The sequence below is a fragment of the Fusarium odoratissimum genome (assembly GCF_000260195.1).
Source record: "Fusarium odoratissimum NRRL 54006 unplaced genomic scaffold supercont1.112, whole genome shotgun sequence".
In the NCBI taxonomy this organism is placed as follows: Eukaryota; Fungi; Ascomycota; class Sordariomycetes; order Hypocreales; family Nectriaceae; genus Fusarium; species Fusarium odoratissimum.
Genome location: NW_022158807.1, coordinates 1 through 17,062, shown reverse-complemented (window position 1 = coordinate 17,062; position 17,062 = coordinate 1). Strand labels below are relative to the sequence as shown.

The 17,062-nt window shown below is 45.0% G+C and overlaps 4 protein-coding genes across 4 annotated transcripts; 2 read left to right on the top strand and 2 right to left on the bottom strand.

The window, feature by feature from the left end:
• Positions 1-1,178: 1,178 nt before the first annotated feature.
• Positions 1,179-1,730, bottom strand: FOIG_16671 (uncharacterized protein; the record flags this gene model as incomplete). The annotated part of the gene is made up of 1 exon (XM_031218136.1): positions 1,179-1,730. One exon carries the CDS (start codon positions 1,728-1,730, stop codon positions 1,179-1,181), a length of 552 nt encoding a protein of 183 aa, XP_031052153.1.
• A 1,647-nt stretch (positions 1,731-3,377) lies between these two features.
• On the top strand, positions 3,378-4,872 carry FOIG_16670 (uncharacterized protein; the record flags this gene model as incomplete). Its single annotated transcript, XM_031218135.1, has 2 exons — positions 3,378-4,643; positions 4,693-4,872. 2 exons carry the CDS (start codon positions 3,378-3,380, stop codon positions 4,870-4,872), a joined length of 1,446 nt encoding a protein of 481 aa, XP_031052152.1.
• A 1,677-nt stretch (positions 4,873-6,549) lies between these two features.
• FOIG_16669 (uncharacterized protein) lies at positions 6,550-10,918 on the top strand (the record flags this gene model as incomplete). Its single annotated transcript, XM_031218134.1, has 5 exons — positions 6,550-6,552; positions 6,993-7,056; positions 7,956-8,588; positions 9,642-9,728; positions 10,908-10,918. 5 exons carry the CDS (start codon positions 6,550-6,552, stop codon positions 10,916-10,918), a joined length of 798 nt encoding a protein of 265 aa, XP_031052151.1.
• A 2,901-nt stretch (positions 10,919-13,819) lies between these two features.
• FOIG_16668 (uncharacterized protein) lies at positions 13,820-15,209 on the bottom strand (the record flags this gene model as incomplete). The annotated part of the gene is made up of 2 exons (XM_031218133.1): positions 13,820-14,159; positions 15,154-15,209. 2 exons carry the CDS (start codon positions 15,207-15,209, stop codon positions 13,820-13,822), a joined length of 396 nt encoding a protein of 131 aa, XP_031052150.1.
• Between the last annotated feature and the right edge of the window lie 1,853 nt (positions 15,210-17,062).

Here is a 17,062-nt window from a genome sequence, read left to right as displayed (position 1 = left end):
CAGCGGGCGGGTTCGTCGTAGACGAAGCCATCGCCGCGGCTTGCGGCTGCGCAAAGCGCAAATCGAGGCGTTTGTTGTGCACTTGTTAAGGATTTAGGCGTAGACAGGGCCACTTTCTTAACATTTGTATGCCAAGAAAGTGTGATGACAAAGGAAGGTGTTTGTAAGAAATGTTGCTCAAATAACGAGCCTGCTTGTCTAGGGTAGTCGACGGCCAATAATGAGCCTGACATTGCCCGGTTTTAACCTAGTGCCAACATCAGCCAGGCCATTCATATCACCAAGGGGCCGCCTCGTGGCCTCACTCATACTTTACGTTCCTAATGCATCGGGGGATCAATGATAATTTTAAACCATCGTGTTTGCTTTGTATTTTGAAAGATCCGGACAAAAAAAACGTGAATATAGTAGACAGTCACCATGCAGCGAACATTATCCCGGTTTAGCAGCCTCATCCCTACTCATTCTATGATACAAAGGTCCAGAGATGAGATAAAACTAGACAAAAAGTACGTACGGCGACGCAAGGTAATATATTCAATCTGTACGCATCGATGATCCAAGCGAAGGAAACCATAGGTCAGGGGAATCCAGGCACCGACCCTTCATCCTTGTTGGCACTCATTACGAGGATAAGACTTGGTCCTCCGAATGGGACTTGGTTCCTTATCAAGGCGTGGCGCCGTGCCACCAAGTGCCATAACAAACCACGTAAAGCTTTAACTGTGATTTCTGGATCCTATGGCACGGGAAGTGGTCAAACACATTCGACAATTTGTCCGCCCTCCATGATATAAATCATGTCAAAACACTCCCTCATGTTACGGAGTTAGACTCACGTAGTGCTTTACATACTTTTATTATCCTCCCTGAGCATCAGCTCCTGAAATGCCAGTCGTGCTAGTGGTTTTTAATGCACAAGTACTACCCTTTTGTGCTCCAGCTCTAAGTCTGATAATGATGGTAAAAAGAAATTGGTAAATTAATAGGCACAAAAGCTCAATCTTGAGAGTTTTTTTTTTTTTTTTTTGTTGAAATATTTTGGATTGTTGGCTCCTTTGGTGAGAAGCTCATTTTGCATCCATAGGACCCCGGAACTCATCCATAAGCGTCTAGTGTCATATCGGCCTCGTTGGAGTTTCAAGCTTTGGGCTATACAGTCTTCCCCAGAAGAGAGCCTAATTCTCGTGATCTAGGCTGCAGACGTCTTCATCTTTCTCCGGAACAACTTCAACATCCTCCAGATGACAGGCTCCGTCAGTCCCAAATTGTAAATTTTCATGCTGGTTGCACAAGTTTTTTAAGTTCGACTCCGATGCACTTTGCGCTTCACCATCTAGGCTGGTTCTTCCTCTTCGTGCAAGACGTTTATTCACAGGATTGGTTGCTGGTGTTCGAAAGTTATCCGGCATCGAGCGCAACCGTAGTACATCGCTGTAATAGGTAAGAGGTTGTCGAAAGTTGTCAGGCATTGGGCGTAGAACTAAAACGTCACGGTCGCCCAAATGTTCGGGACAGCCATTTTGTATGGGCGCCAGGTTGTTGTTTTGACGGGTAGTGTAGTAAGAGTTGCTCATGCTGGTAGCGTCGAGTTGTTCCATTAGCTTTTTGAGCCGCTCACTGGCGCCGCTATTCCACTGCTTGTGGGATTCCCGAGTTATTTCCACTTCCAGTTTGATCCGTCTATTCCAATCGACACTTCCTTCTCGGATGATAGACGTATGCGCCATTGTAAATAGATCTGATGTACGACAGGTGGTGGAGGAATATTAGTCTAGAAGCCGGATGGCCTGATCACGACAGTGATAAACCTTCTGACCAACCACAAGCCGCGAATCTCGCTATACTAAGATGCACCAATGTGAATGTGACACATGGGTTGATACATCAAAGCTGCATCACAGCTTGTCACATTGTCTCTTTTCTTTTTGTCGTGAGAAGGGCAATCACATATGCCTCAACAAACTACACTAGGCACGTCAGTCATAGACAATCAAAAGAAATTTCTGCACCTCTCTATCAGCGCCAGTAAGAAAGCAAAAGGGTCGGGACTACCTGAGCCTCAAACCTATAGTCATCTGCGAATTGCGCCGTCTGAATTTTGAAAGCTGTCAATTCTTTTCCTTGATCAAGCGCCAGGCAAGGCGGGGTAGTGAGACATGACAGGATTATTGTGAGGCTGCGCGCCACTTATCGGCTGTAGGCCGTCAGTCGCGAGTTGTGACAGAGCACTGACATTGGTTGCTGAACAGCTGGAATACGTAGTAGGCTCCGCATTCCCCTCGTAACATTATACCCTTTTAGCTCAGGTCGGCCCACTCCGCTGTAGATCCTCTAGCGGCCGGTAAGGGGACTACGTTGGTTCTATGATGCGACAACCAAGAACCTTATTGTTACTGCCGCTGCCGTGGCCGATTTTTGAACGACGACGTTGTGGTCTCTATCGATGAATAGTTCGATCAATCTGAGCACGAATTACAATTACAACTCAAATTGTGGCGAGTGACAAGGGATCTGTTCACGAAGCTCGAGTTGGAGAGCCCCTGCTGCATCGCGTTCGGGACGGTCGAGGAATGCGGCAATAGCGTAAACCCATGTCTGCAAGGCGCCGTTTTGGGCTAGTATCTGCGCAAAATGACAGAGAACGCTTTAGTAATAGCTATGGTGAAGAGAAGCGGGGCCGAAAAATCTGAGAGCAGCGTATCCGCGATTTCAAAAGTAAATTACAAGCGATCCCGAGTGCAGTACCCGTTGGCTCGAGCGGAGGGGGGGGGGGGCAACTAAGCTTGACTAAGCTTGCTTAGTTGGCCCCCACCCACGGCTCGAGCCAACGGGTAGTAGACTACGGAGGTCGGTACCAAAAGTCTTTGCCCAAAGTGACTGTGGCTGGATGACCCACTTTTGATAAGATACTAGAGGTACATCAAGCGAAGTAGCAGCCACTAATAATAATTAAACTATAGCAGTCATAGCCACTAAGTTATTCATTAATTCCCCTTAAATGCCCTGTAACTATAGGGCTACTATAGGGCAGCTCCTCTATACCCTTCTTATCGCTTGTATTCTCATGTACCTGACATGGATCGGCAATTGTGGCGTAAGTCATCTTGGGCAAAGACTTTTGGTATGAACCTCCGTAAGCCCAACCAAATTGTTGCTTACGAAATAACGCTACGTCGCCTTTCCTGATCAGGCAGCATGTTACGGACTAACTCGTCGCCCTAGCAACAAGAACGCTAATCAACACGCACCCAGTTTGTCAGCTCAATCGCCCAAGCTCAATTCCAGGTTTCTTGCGAGTTGTCCTCTGATAACTCTGTGCTAGTATGATACTACTACATGCTTCAGTTTCTTACGGCCGCATAGCGCACGACTTGATGAAGGATTTAGAACTCGCATCACTGGATGAGTCCATCTATCGCTGGCTCGAGTCTCTAAGCAACTCGTCATCGCAAGATTCTCAAGCTGCAAAAGTAACCGGGCCACTTTGCGATCAGCCGAGACTCGACTGGGGCAACATGCCAACGCCTCCGCTCTCTTCATCAACGCCTACTCGTGACAGTTCTCCCCCCAAAAGAGCGCGCGTAGATGAACCAATTTACAACCCGGATATCCACCAATTTGAGACTCAGACACCAGATAGCGACAGCCTGTTCGACAACGACAAGACGCCCAATGCCTTGCCACGAGCCAGAACGATCCCTTCATACAACTTATCTGCTATACCCAGTCTTCGGCAAACCCCCAGCCAATCATCTACCAATGCATCCTCTCACCGATCTCCCTCGCGTGCGTCCACCAACAGATCCGCCAGTCCTGTCAAACGTTCCACCCTCGAGCTTCTCAAAAAGCCGCTCCGCTATGTCCCCATAGAGGACGATCCCACTGAGCAACTCCCTGACGACATTGCCTCTCTCTTCGATAGCATCATCAGTATCACTCTACACCGAGAAAGGTTTCTGCCTAGTTCACTCCGTCCAGAGTTGACAGCGCTGCATCGTAAGGGCATGATCAGACCTGGATGGTATTTCGACGTTAATAATAATGAGGCAACGAACCGATACAGTAGCGAACTTGCTGCACTTTGCAATTTCCAAGAGGCGGCCAAGACTTGTAAGAGCGAGGAGGCTTCAGAGGCGACGTGGAATCTCGAGGTCCATGCTCCATTGCTGAAGCTGGCCTTTGATCCTTTTCCTTCACTACGTAGGGATCTTCTCACGGCAGCACGCATCAGCAAACCATTTCTTCCCGAGATGCAGGCCGCCACCATGTATGATTATACGCGTGCCAAGATGGTAGACCTGGGCGTTCGCATATGTCCACCGTCAGGTATCACACAAACCATCCAACAAGCTCTTATAAGCTTACCGGATAACCAGCGTTGTATCAACCAGACCGTCTATGGGCCAGTTAGAAAGGACCCTATCGCCATGGTTATTGAAACAAAGATTGCGGCAGGAGATTTGGAAGAGGCGAGGCTTCAGTTGGGGATCTGGGTTGCATCGTGGCACCAGCGCATAAAGATGTTAATTGGAACTTCCTCAACTAGAGCTGCTACCGCTCCCATTGTCACTCTGCCTTTGATAATTGTCATGGAACATAAGTGGCGTTTGCTGTTTGCGTGCGATAGGCAGGACAGAATTGTGAGTATATCTCGTGCGTTGAACTTTCAATGACCCGACATGACGGTAGAGCTGCGCTGATCCAGACTTACTGCAGGAAATCCTTGAAGATGTGGCGATAGGAAGCACAGACAGTCTCATTGGATTATACACAATTATGGCGACCTTGCGGTTAATCGGCGCCTGGATGCAAGATAAATATGTGACTTGGCTTGGGGAGGCGTTCGGCCATCTGAACTCAGCGACATAGCTTTTCCCGTTGGCTTACAGACAAAGGTCTTGGTGACGTTGGATCACATGAGGAGATAAGTAAACGATAGAATCGAGTGTTTTTATCAGGCCCGTATGTAAAAATACTTCCAGTAAGATGTATTTTGATGACAGTGGATGTGGATACTTATTGATTGCCGGGACGGAATGAGTCGTTTTGACTATGAACGCTGGTTCTGGTATCTGTTATATTTGACTAGTCGACTCTCTGATTGAATTTTCGCTTGGGCCTTATGCATTAGTTCCACACGCACAGAGAAACAAGGAGTTGACGAGCAAAACTTCATCCCTATTGTGTCTCTTACTTAAAGTGAAAGAGACAGACACCCATCACTCATTAATATGCAAGCAGCAGGGGACATCAAGCTTCGGAATACTATAAGGCAATGAGAACGCAGCTTATTACAGATTAGTCATGAGCGTAGGCCATGGTTCTACTTCAGTGGCTGTCTATCATATCCGGTCAGGATGCTGCTCTGACACACGGGTGTTTTGGCCAAGAAGGATCAAAATTTGGATGAATCACTCTACTGGCTTCCCCGACCATTAACTCCGTGGTGCAATGCGGTCTTCCTCAAGTTTCTCTTGTGAATGGAAGGGACTTCTATTGAGAAATTGCGGAATATAACGTTTGCTGTATCCGACCCAGTACGACTCCGCACAACCTATATCGTTTTATTTCACACATTCCTACGGGGCTGAGGTTCCAGACCAACATGCGCTAGGCTAATTTACTGCGGTATTGAGCGTTTACATTTCACTCTTTCACATCACTCTTGCCGTCTCAGAACGTTCCATCCGCAACGCGAAGCGTTGGGACGAAAGGTCATAAAATCTGGGAAAGAACAAACGAGGTTGGTGGAGGCTCTCAGTCAATGCATATGCACCACTCGCGAGCACCCCTGTATGTGGCTGATGATGCTGACATGCCAATCATACGGCTGCCTATATGGGATATCATACCTGGTATTTAAAGTAGTTCTTTATATCTCAAAGTCCTTCTGATAGACGAGATAAAGACTGTGCTACTATAAATAGGAAGGTGAAAGTGCCCTCTACCGTTGCGCTTGAAGGGTTAGGAACTGGGCTGCGTCATTTGATCTGCATTGGCGCAGTGCGAAGGGGGTGTATCCGCCCGACTGCTTTGTCTCACCTTTTCTTTCACACTGCAATCCATTGCACCCAAACTAGGCAGTTTCCCAGAGCTACTCATGTTGAAGACGATGGTCGTGGGTAGAAATGGTATTGGACCTACAGGATACTGCATATGATACACCACCTCCTCGCGATCGAGTTCAGAATCTCTTGGACTATTATTATCCTATTAAAGAGTCTTCCGCTAGCTCTCGCGCCCTGCACCCTTCGCTGTTTGCGCCACTTCACTAGATGTCTTCGGAGCAAGGTATGCTCTCTATTATCTCTACTTGAGGTGTGACTGCCTGGGAGTTTAGCTCTGATCCATGCATAGCACTACAAAACTCCTTGCTTTCTACTAGTAAATTCACCCCTATCTGCTACGATTTGTTACCCACCACCTCCTTCTGAAGCCACGCCTCAAGTTTTCTTGCGGCGAACCTTCTCCCGCCAGTTTACTATGTAGAATGACATCCTAGGTGATCCCTTTCACCGCAGTTATATGGACCAAAAACTATTCATCATGGTAAGGCTGACAGTTTTGCCATTCATGATGACTTGAACCAGTCTTTTGGCAGCCGACGAATGTTGGAGTACTAATTTAGCATAATGCCGTGGTCATTCGTCCTGCGTATGTCTGTCAGTATCCACGCCTAAAGGTCATCAATGTGGAGACGTAAGATGTGTGAAAATCGTTCAAAATCACACCAGTTACGCCACAACTGGAAGTGAGATGTACAGTGTCTGTGAATTAAAGGGCTGGGCACCTGACTGTCTTTGAGTTCCAACCCTTCACCCCTGCTTAGAAGTCAGATTGAATAGAGTACAAGGTTCGCCAGTCTTCGGGGCGGCAATTTGGGCAGAACGAGTGGAAACGAGAGCGGGAGATGCAGGAGTAATTTAGAAACGGCGAAAGGAGATCTAGCAGGGAGAATATGGGTGATACCCACCATAATAGTGTATTAGGCGCGGGACTGTGTGGTCGGAGTCGGCCAGATCATCGAGATGCATATCTTAGTTCGAGGAGGGCGTATGTAGGCGGGCCACAGAGTCAGTCAAAGGCTTTCCTTTTCGATGTAGAACATGGGCAGCCCACGGGACTGAGATCCTGAAGCGCACCGAGGCGCTAAGAGAAAGTCTCTCATTCCACCTTGGAGTAAAGTCACCATTACAGGACGCAAAAACATGAAGGTAGTCCACGCAGGTATACAACTTTCGATGGCCATACAACACTATACTTTGGATTAACTCGCATTTGTCAAGGGGCTGCGCGGCTTCTGCCCGCCTTTTTGATTCGAGATAAGCAGTCGGGGCCGAGAATAGCACTTGCTGCGGAAGTATGAGAGAGATGCGGGTGGCAAGCGTATAAATTACACCATGATATCAAAAATCAGCAAAGCACCAAGCGAACATAAAGTTTACAACTAATTTCACAAATTCATTCTACGGCAAGCCGAGGGTTACTCGACCACCCAGGGCATAATTATAGCTCAGACGTAACGGCTATCAGGATATTAATATGCCTTTCTCCGTTTATTAGCTCTTCTTCTACCTTACCCTCACTTGCACTTACCGTTAGAGCCGAATCATGACAAGCAATGATAACCACCGTCCTAGTGATTCCATGAACCGCGTCGCCAGTGCGCATGAATATGCAGAAGATATTTATTCATTCCTAATGGCTAGAGATAAAGAGGTAAAACCCCGTCATCCTTCCATTCGATTATGACTTGTGGCTCACTTGAGACTACCGTCAGCCTCTAGTGCTGTATCCAAACTATCTCCGATGGCGCAAGCCCCTCGTACAGACCTTATTCAATACTTCGTTTTCGTTTAATCTAGAGACCTGCGTGCTTGCAGTTAATCTACTTGACGTTTTTGCGTCAAGGAAAGGCCCATCTACTTTGATAGTAGCTGCACACCTTCTAGGCCAGTTCGACGCAGAGACCGATGGCTGCATTATAGCGACAGCGACCTGGCAGAGGGACATGATTGCCCACGGAGCGACGCAGTGGAGAGCGTTGTCATTGCTAGCCGGCACAGCACTCATGGTTGCGTCCAAGTATGAGGAAAATCAGAATATCCAGGTAGGAATGGCCGTTATAGCTGAGATTCTTCAAATTCATGACTTTACGAAACGGCAAAAGAGGCGACTCGCGATAATTGAAAGGATATTCTTACAGGTGATCGATTGGAATTTGGGTGTTCCAGGGCCCCTGCCATTTCTACAACATTTTATTCACGAGCGAAGAATAAGACCAGAGACGGCAATTAGTGGCAACGAGACCAATGAGCAATACGAAAATCACCATTCTAATCAAGAATATACTCGCAAAAGAGCAAGCACGTCAAACGAAGCTCTCGTTCAAGTCGTAGCAGAAAGTTGTATTCGGATTGCGATGACACAACATGATGTTGCCTGGTATGATCCCAATGTGATGGCCGGGATATGTTATCAACTAGCCCTATATGTCGTTCAGAGCGCTAAGCCAGACGGCTACACGGACTTGTTCACAGAGCACGATGCTAGGATGAAATATTTGGCCTCGCGAACGAAACTCAGTGCGTGGCAGGTTAGACGCGCAATAAGGACGTTGTTGCTATACATTTTGAACGACCCAATTTCGGATCCACGCTTCTGTTGGTGGAAGATGCTTCCGGAGATGAGATGCCTAAACAACCAGTTTCTGGCCGAAGAGAACCTTTATCTGCAACGGTTATCTCGAAGCTTATGCCACAACGGTTACTCGCCTGAGTGTATCGTAGTATGCCGGTGATTGGACTAGAGGGAAGAAGATGCAGAGTCTAGAATTCATACTCTTGACCGCCTAGTCGACTTACGGATGAGGGCCCGTATCACAAATAGTTAGCTTCTAGACAACACCAACACAGATTTACCCATGATGGGCGAGAATCTCGTCTTTTATTGTAATGACTTCACCGACCGAGACAACTTGGCCGCGGCTATGGCCATATGGAAGGCGACGTACTAGCGACCAAACACCCGCTTGATTCGGATCTTGGAGCCTCATCAGGTATGCTTTGGGGTTTCTATGACGGCAGAGCAGATGTCCAAGTGTGAGGACCTGGCAGCAATTCTCAACCCTGTATTAAAGAAATAGATTATTGTATGTTTAAATACTTAGCACTATACTCTTAAAGGTGCTATATTGTTCTAGCATGTTATGTAGGGTTCTCGTCATTTGATACCAACTGCAGATTAAGCCCCGTTTCGCAATACTGCTCTGAATAAAGAGTATATTCATCAGTGCCCAAATCTGAGAGGATGGCCACCGCAGGGAAAAATATAGCTAGCCGCTCGAAAGTTGGTCAATCTATCAGCCTTTTACATGACTTCAAAATCTTCCTATGCGGCAGGTTTAAAGACGCAGACTGTAACAAATTGTATTGAAGAAACTTTTTCTCAAAAGTTGAAAAGACCCAGATGTTGGTTGTAGATGCCTCATCAGCGGAAAGGTTGACGGGCCGCTGCGAAGCTCGAATTCTCCTCTTTGTTCGTACCAACTATTCATTGATTGGATTTGAGTTTGACTTTCTGATCTTCCATTGACCAAAATGACAGTTATGAAAGAATCTACCTTCCATATGTTTCAGCCAATCTGTACGATGTCCTTGTTCGTGGCAACTATCAGCCCATTTCCAAAGGCGTGCAGATCAAGCGCAGCGCTGACTTCAATTCAAGTAAGTCAAGTTTGGGGGTCCAACTTGATTACTTGAAATAAAATCATCCATGGACTTACTTAACTTGAATTGAATTAATATACTTGAAATAAAGGTGCTGACCTGAAGCTCCAATAAAGCTATTAAGCCTCCCCTCCCTCTTAACCTACCAAGTCCCCACTAAAGCTAACCACCTTACCTATAGTGATCGCTTAATGGCGTAGCCAGTTTCATAGATACTGCATCTCCTCTATTATCTTAGGGCTTATACTGTGCCTTTGCGAGCTTACCGTTAACTTGGTGATACTGAATGTCTGCTTAGGGTTAATAGATATGGCAGGAATTGCCAGGATGTCGAGGGCAAACTTGCTTAGACGTGGGTATTCTTCTTGATAATCCTTCTACCATAGGACAGGGTTTAAGTTCTCTCGCTGCACTGGCCCTTGCCTCATGTAAACGCCAAGCTCGTCTTCTTCCTCCATTATGTACTAATTGCAGCTCTGCATCTACTGGTTAAATTAACTAGGCTTATCTTATTATACTGCTTTTCCTATCACCGTCCTCGATGTCTTAGGCTGCTTTTCATGTGGATAGTGCTGTTTAAAGAATTCCCGGACACTGTTTTTAGCGTCTTATAGCCATACTAGTTACTCATCGCTGGTCTAGTTTACCTCAAGCTAAGACACGTTTTAGCGTGAGTAAAGAATAACAGCAGCCAGATAAAGTGGCAATTGGCCTAGTAGGCTGTAATACTTATCGAGCTTTAACCAACAGTTCTTAATAGAGATCTAGACGCATCGTTAATAATCATTATTAAGATTCTCATCTTGCAAAACTACATTAATATATTCCTCTTAAGCATACTGTGGCAAGTATTTCTCTTATCTACGGCCCTGCTTAATTTATTAAGTGCTAGATCCTAAGAAACCATTAGTTAAAGAAGCCTAAAGAGAACAAAGACGAATTAGGGGAGTCATACTTTTAGTTGCCGAGACCCTGAAATTTCTTAGCTTACTGATGCCACTATCAGGTAATAAGAATATCAGGTTTTATTCCTCGAAGAAATTAAGCAAGTACTCCATTCTAATCATTACTTCCCATAAGGCGCTGTGGCATCCTTCTTTAGCCTAACCCTGGCACCTCATGGTGATCTCATAGAGCGGTTTAAGTAGACTCTATATCTCCGCTAACAGAAGCCAGTCCTATGGTAAAAGCTAATCTTAGATAGGCACCCGCTATCAGGGCTTTGACGTCTTTATTTCAAGATATATAATAAAATGGTTAATGTGCTCTCGCTTTCGAATGGCATGCTAGATCATCAGAAAGGTTAAATTCCATCTAGTTTTATTATTTTACATTAGCTTAAGGTCAATAGCAGCTTGCTCCTCTTTAAAGAGTTAATAGCCATCTTCGTCATTCTGGTTATAAGCCAGGGATTTTATTAGCTCTCTCCGTTGCAGGGAAGCCCTAATAAACCAGACGATGTTATACAGCTTGCCTACCGCTCCCCATTTCCGCTAAAGCCAAAGCTCACGCTCTTTAACTTAGAAAGCCGCCTCAGTAAAGGCTTCTCGCTTAAACAAGTCAGGATCTTCTCCCCAGAGAAAGGCTCAAGCTACAAGGTTAAGAATATACCTAAAGTATCTTATTTAATGATTTCTAATATCTTCTTCCGCTATTATAGGATAAAGTTGATAATAGAGGCTTGCTAAGTATATATTATTAGATAAGGCGTTATTATAGATACCCGCGCTAGTCCTATCTTATATCCCATACTTGCCCAAGATATTATATATTGTTGCTGCTTAGTTATCTCCGGAATAAGATCCCTATATATAGCGCAGAGCAAGGAGTCGCAACTAGACTTAATAGGAGGCGTTGAGATAGTGGGCATGGAGGCCAAGGAAAGCATACCAGTTTAGAGAAGTCTATAGGTCAAAGCTAAAGCTAATCCTTATAACCGCCTTCTGTAATTAACTTAATATTACTCCCTTCTTTACCTCAAATAATTTCCGCATAGTATTATGCACTAACTGCCAACTCTATAGTACCTCTTTTACTAATAATATATCATATAAATCGAGTATTTAGCATAAGTATAAATTCGATGGCGCCGTGAATAAAAGATTGGCAGTAATGATCTAGCCGACCATTAACTCCTTTGCTTTATTAATATTTGATCTTGCAGTAGGAGACTCTAAGCAACGCCGCTTCGAGGGTAGGTGAATGTCAGCGCGAGATAAATACGAATCTGCATCTATATTATTATCCGCCTCGGTGATTATATAAGACCTATATCTTATAAGATAATGGAGAAGTAATAAAGATCAGGCTTATATAGATATCATTTACCTTCAGAGGTGCTTAATTAGCGATGTTGTATTTGTGGCGATGAATAATGAGCTCTTGCCTCGTTTATCACATTTCGAGTATACCTAGTAGGTCTGCAATGTCTGTAAATCAGGGCTGACTTCTGTAAGAAAGAAGCTATGGGCTTGGATCTAGCTTCTCTGACCTTTGCGATTCTTATTGGCAATGTATTCTTCTGGTATATATTTCTTGCAGCCGATCTGGATAGTTAGGAGGTCGGCAAGGGTCGTTCTTCTAGCTTTAGTCTTAATGGATGCAGCGTTAAGCTGCTGCTTAAGTAATTTGCGATAGCCACTAATTCCCAGAAGCGATTCTAACGACTGTTATTGTGCTGCTATAGCGGGTTACCGGCGAATCGCGGAATACAGATGCTTCTTATCAGGGAGCGATGTTAATTCTAAACCAGGTGTTTCTAGTATGCGAGCAAACGCAAAACACGTAGTCGCGCCACCCCTGCCGCGTTCCTGGGTTCTATTGGTGTAATCAACTGGGGTACCATACTTAATTAATTACCCTATGCCTGGGACTCCGAATAGCCTTGAAACTTATAGGGCTGTTGCATAGGAAAATCTATAAAATCTAGTATTTTAAGTAAATCAAGTTTAAAGTATTATGAACTTGCTTACTTGAAATAAACTGGTTTGTTGACTTACTTGACTTACTTGAAATACTTGACTTGATACTTGAATTGAGGTCAGCGCTGCCTGAGCCGGGTAGAGCGGGCCTGAAATGGTAGCGATTGCGGCGAGCATTCTGCTCTAGTAGCCTTCTTGGCTTGTCTCTTTGCTTCCAGGTTCATGCTGAGGCCATCGGCTCTGGATGGGACCCATATTATCTTGACTCTGTTGTTTCCCTTTCTTAGTTGCTCGACGTGCTTGTAGATCTGATGGATGGTGACCTGGCCGGACTGTTATCGCGGTCATACGATTGCCTTGAGTAACGATGTTTGCAGAAATTGGATGCCATAGGAAAGTGTTGCACTGAGCATGCTTAAAGGGTTAAAGTAAAATGTGTTGAGTAGTAGTAAAAATATGTTAATTGTTGTCTTAAGTTATCTCTTGTGCGGGGTATTCCATCCTGTATAGTTACTTAAAGCATATAGCTAGATTACTAATGCCTACCCTGTGATAAAAAGACTAATTTCGCGTGGCGAATGACTAATCCTCTATGGCCAATAGTATTCCTATAATTAGCATGTAGATATGTTCTGATTTCTCTAGCTTAGCACGTCCTGTGCTCTAGTAGGGGACTTTCGGGGCCTATGGCCCCCTGGATGAAAAATACATATAATATAATATAACATAGGTCTACTTTCTATACAACTCTCTCCTGTAAAAAAGTTTTTCCTTGGCACCTGCTGTTAGTGTTTTGCTAGGGTAAAGAATTTTTGCAGTCTAAAATGGCAGTAAAAGCAACTATGGGGCTAATGGGACCCTAATAGCTGCTGGAAGAAAGGGATTTAGAGAGTTGATCTTTCTTTGTGACGTGTGTCTTTAATGGCACTGAGCTTCGCGAGCTCTTGATATCGCCTCTGGGCACTATTTCATTTGTCTTATCTATGACTTCTTCTTACCTTGATATTTCGGCTTCGCGAGCCTGTGATATTCTGGCCTCTGTGCCCCTCGACTTCCTGTAACACCGACTTCTGCAGCTTCGGCTGCCCAGACGATATTCGCAGCATCTTGCTGCTTGACATTGAGGGTCATCACACCCTCACTCTCACTCTCACCTCCGCCTAAGCTCTAGATATCGCCAGCGGCCTGTTCGACGGGGAGATTGGTGCCATGCTGGCCGAGCTTATTGGCTAGAACAGGGCTTTGGGGCAGCAACTTCGCGAGCTCTAAGCCGAAAATAAGGCCTGCGCAGAGCGCCTGACATAAGGGACGGGAGTGTAAGCGGGACATGATGGTTCGTCTCGCAGCTAGTGTAGTCATAATCACTGCAATCACTGCAGTGACGAGGGGAGGGAATAAGTCCCTGATGGAAAGGCGGGAGGTGCTGTAGAAACCAAAAGCGACGAGGGCAAGGCGAGGAAGAGGAAGCGGACCAAATGATAGCCTTTGCCACAAAGGCGGCAGGCGTCTAAGCCATAAATAGGGTCAATTATAGATCATTTTGCCGCGCGTTTCCGAGTGGCTGCCCGTTATTTCTCATACCCCCCAGGTCTGGTCAGCCATGCACGAGCACATACTACTTCGATGTGTCTTCTGATTGACCGAGATATATGCTGACCTGTTGTCCCTTTACGCTCCTTCCCGTCCCTTCTAGTCCCTTCACAGCCGTCTGCTTGTATAGATCCTGACCTTCCTTATGCTTTCCTAGCTACTTGCACTCTTGCGTCGACGCCAAGCACATTGCCTTCACCCTCCTGCCAGCATGCATTGCACCATAGAGGCAGAGACTTATTATATAAGGCCGCCAGTGGCTCTGGCGTTGAATTGGGCTTCTAAGGAAAACGCTGTCTTGTTTATAACAGTGTCAGACTTATTTATTATTTATTTGCGAGTAGTACCTAGGCCAAGGTCATAATAGATTATGTTACCCTCGGTGTGAGTCGTTTGTACGGGTGCGTCGAGGTCTGTCGGTGTAGGAGTGGGACTTGTCCGGCGAAAACAGGCAGCATCGGCTTTCGATTTCTAAATAAGCGCTGGTATGGCATTCTCGTGGCAGGGGAGAATATACCTAGCATTGCGCATAATGCAATGATTAGAAGCAGCATTTCCTGTCTAGTAGTATATAATTTACATAGAAATTAAGTAATTTAAACGGTAAGCGAGGACATACTATGGGCATGGACGGTGGCATATGGGCCGCTAAATATGCATTAGGGCGTAATACGGGAGGGTGTTTGTACAGCAGGGATATAATTAATATAGTATAGTATCAAGATTCTAGTTAGAATAGTCGTTTATCACGTTCAATTATAGAGAACAGGCAACGACCCGGAAGGGTCGTAGTTACTTCACACCAGGATAGGAATGGGCAAGGTTAGGTGGGTGATCTTCCTATGAATTGACAATACAAGACCTAAGACCCTATAAGCCGCTTTGAAGCTTGCTCTAAAGCGGCGACTTACCCCTGAAGCTTTACTCTTGGGCCCATACGTGAATCAATGAACATCTTCCTAGGCATACCGTTAATGCCTAGGCTATACTTAATAGGCACTTTCCTATTCGCAAAGATGAAGTCTATGACGCCTCTGGCCTGCGAGTTGGTCGTATGGACGGCATGGTAGTGAAGAAAATTCCCGACTTTGTATAAAGTCATACCAACAGCTGCTACAGTGAAGCAGATGCCAGGGCTTTGAGAACCCAAATAGCTGAAGGGAACCTTAATTGTTTCACTGAGACGGTTAGATACGGTTTCTGTGGGGAAGGACTGAGCAACCTATGCCCTCGCCTGTAGCTGATGCTTATCGGATGCGTCTACCTGAGGACTGTTAGGTCAGCATTGTTTACTTATTTATTTTGGGCAACGACGTTTAGGATAAGTGTAATTAACTTGGGCATCTACTTCTTGATGGAAAGCGTACTTGTAGCCTGGAGTAATGCCAAAGGCAGGAGAAGGGACTTTAGTAATATGGTGAAAGGCCGGGCTTGGAAGTGAGATGAGCTTGTAAGATATAAGTGCTGTTAGAGGTTAAGAGAATTAAGTATCCTAATTCTTAAAAGAAAACAGTTGTTTTATAGAAGAAGTTCTTAATCTAGTAGTAGAGGGGTATTTAGTTATAAGGGGGAGGTGGGCGGGGGCAGAGTTACCGAATGTTAGCAAAATTGCAAGCGCTGGCCGCATTTGCCGTAAAATTGACTTTGAAAGACATAAAAGATGAAAGGTTAATGTAGTAAAAGAAGGTTTAAATCATACGTTTAAGAGAAGATAGTTCTTAGTAATACATAAGTGTAGGTATAAGGGTTACAATATGTTGGAGTAGTTGAACTTTAGAGTGAACTAAGTTTTTAGTCTGATTAAATACAGGCATAACTCTTCCTTTCCTTCAGCGTTATGGCTACTAGGATATAATGTTCATCCTATGACTTAGTAAAGTTTTATAACTAAGGGATTTAAATCATATGATGAGGAGCAGGTCGGATATGAGACTAAGAAACTTCCATTTATGACGTAAGCTGCATGATGAGTTCGCGGCACTTAAAAAGCATTATGCTTTCCTATATAGAATACAGGAGTTAAATAAAACCATATCTGCCAGATACATTGCTCTACTATCTTGTTACTTGTAACAATAACTTATATTTCCCGATTTGATACTGATTATACCGACGAGTCTATTATGAGGTTCTCCCTAATACAGATTGCACTGTGAGTTCTCGGGCTATAGATGTAGGCAATTCACGATATGGCTGATGCATCTGTAAGCATTGGCCTTCTCGGGCTGGCTTATGCTGAGAATTGGGATTTATGCCATTGTATGCGGTATCCTAATACCTAGACGGCTAACTGGTGTGTAACTAATTTTGCTTATGGCGATATGGGACCAGGCTATACCATCAGTTTGTTACCCGTGTTAACCTCCTTGATGTAGGCTTAAGTTACTAACTTTACTCCCTAGAGCCCGGCGGCGATGTGAGTTAGAACGGGCCTTCTCGAGCATAGTCCCCCTAACAGCTGGTGTAGTGTTCTCGCCTGAACGGAAAATCGATCAGCGGACCGGATTTCTATAATGTATGCCGGAAGCATGACCCTAATAACGGTGAAGCCGACAGCTGCTGCACTTATTGGGTTGATGGCGTGGTGGTGACGTCAGATGGCTGTTTTAAGTAGGATGTAGTCCTATGACAGCTTGATCTGCTCGTTAATGGCAGCCTATTATGGGAAATCTAACGTATAAATAACGCCAGTACTAATAGCCTGATGCCGGTATTGGTAGTCGTTTTCCATAATATCACATTTGCAGTCTAAAAGTAACCCTGAATTAACTTCTCTCTTCCTCTCTATTAATTTTATTATATACTAACGTCCGTCACCCA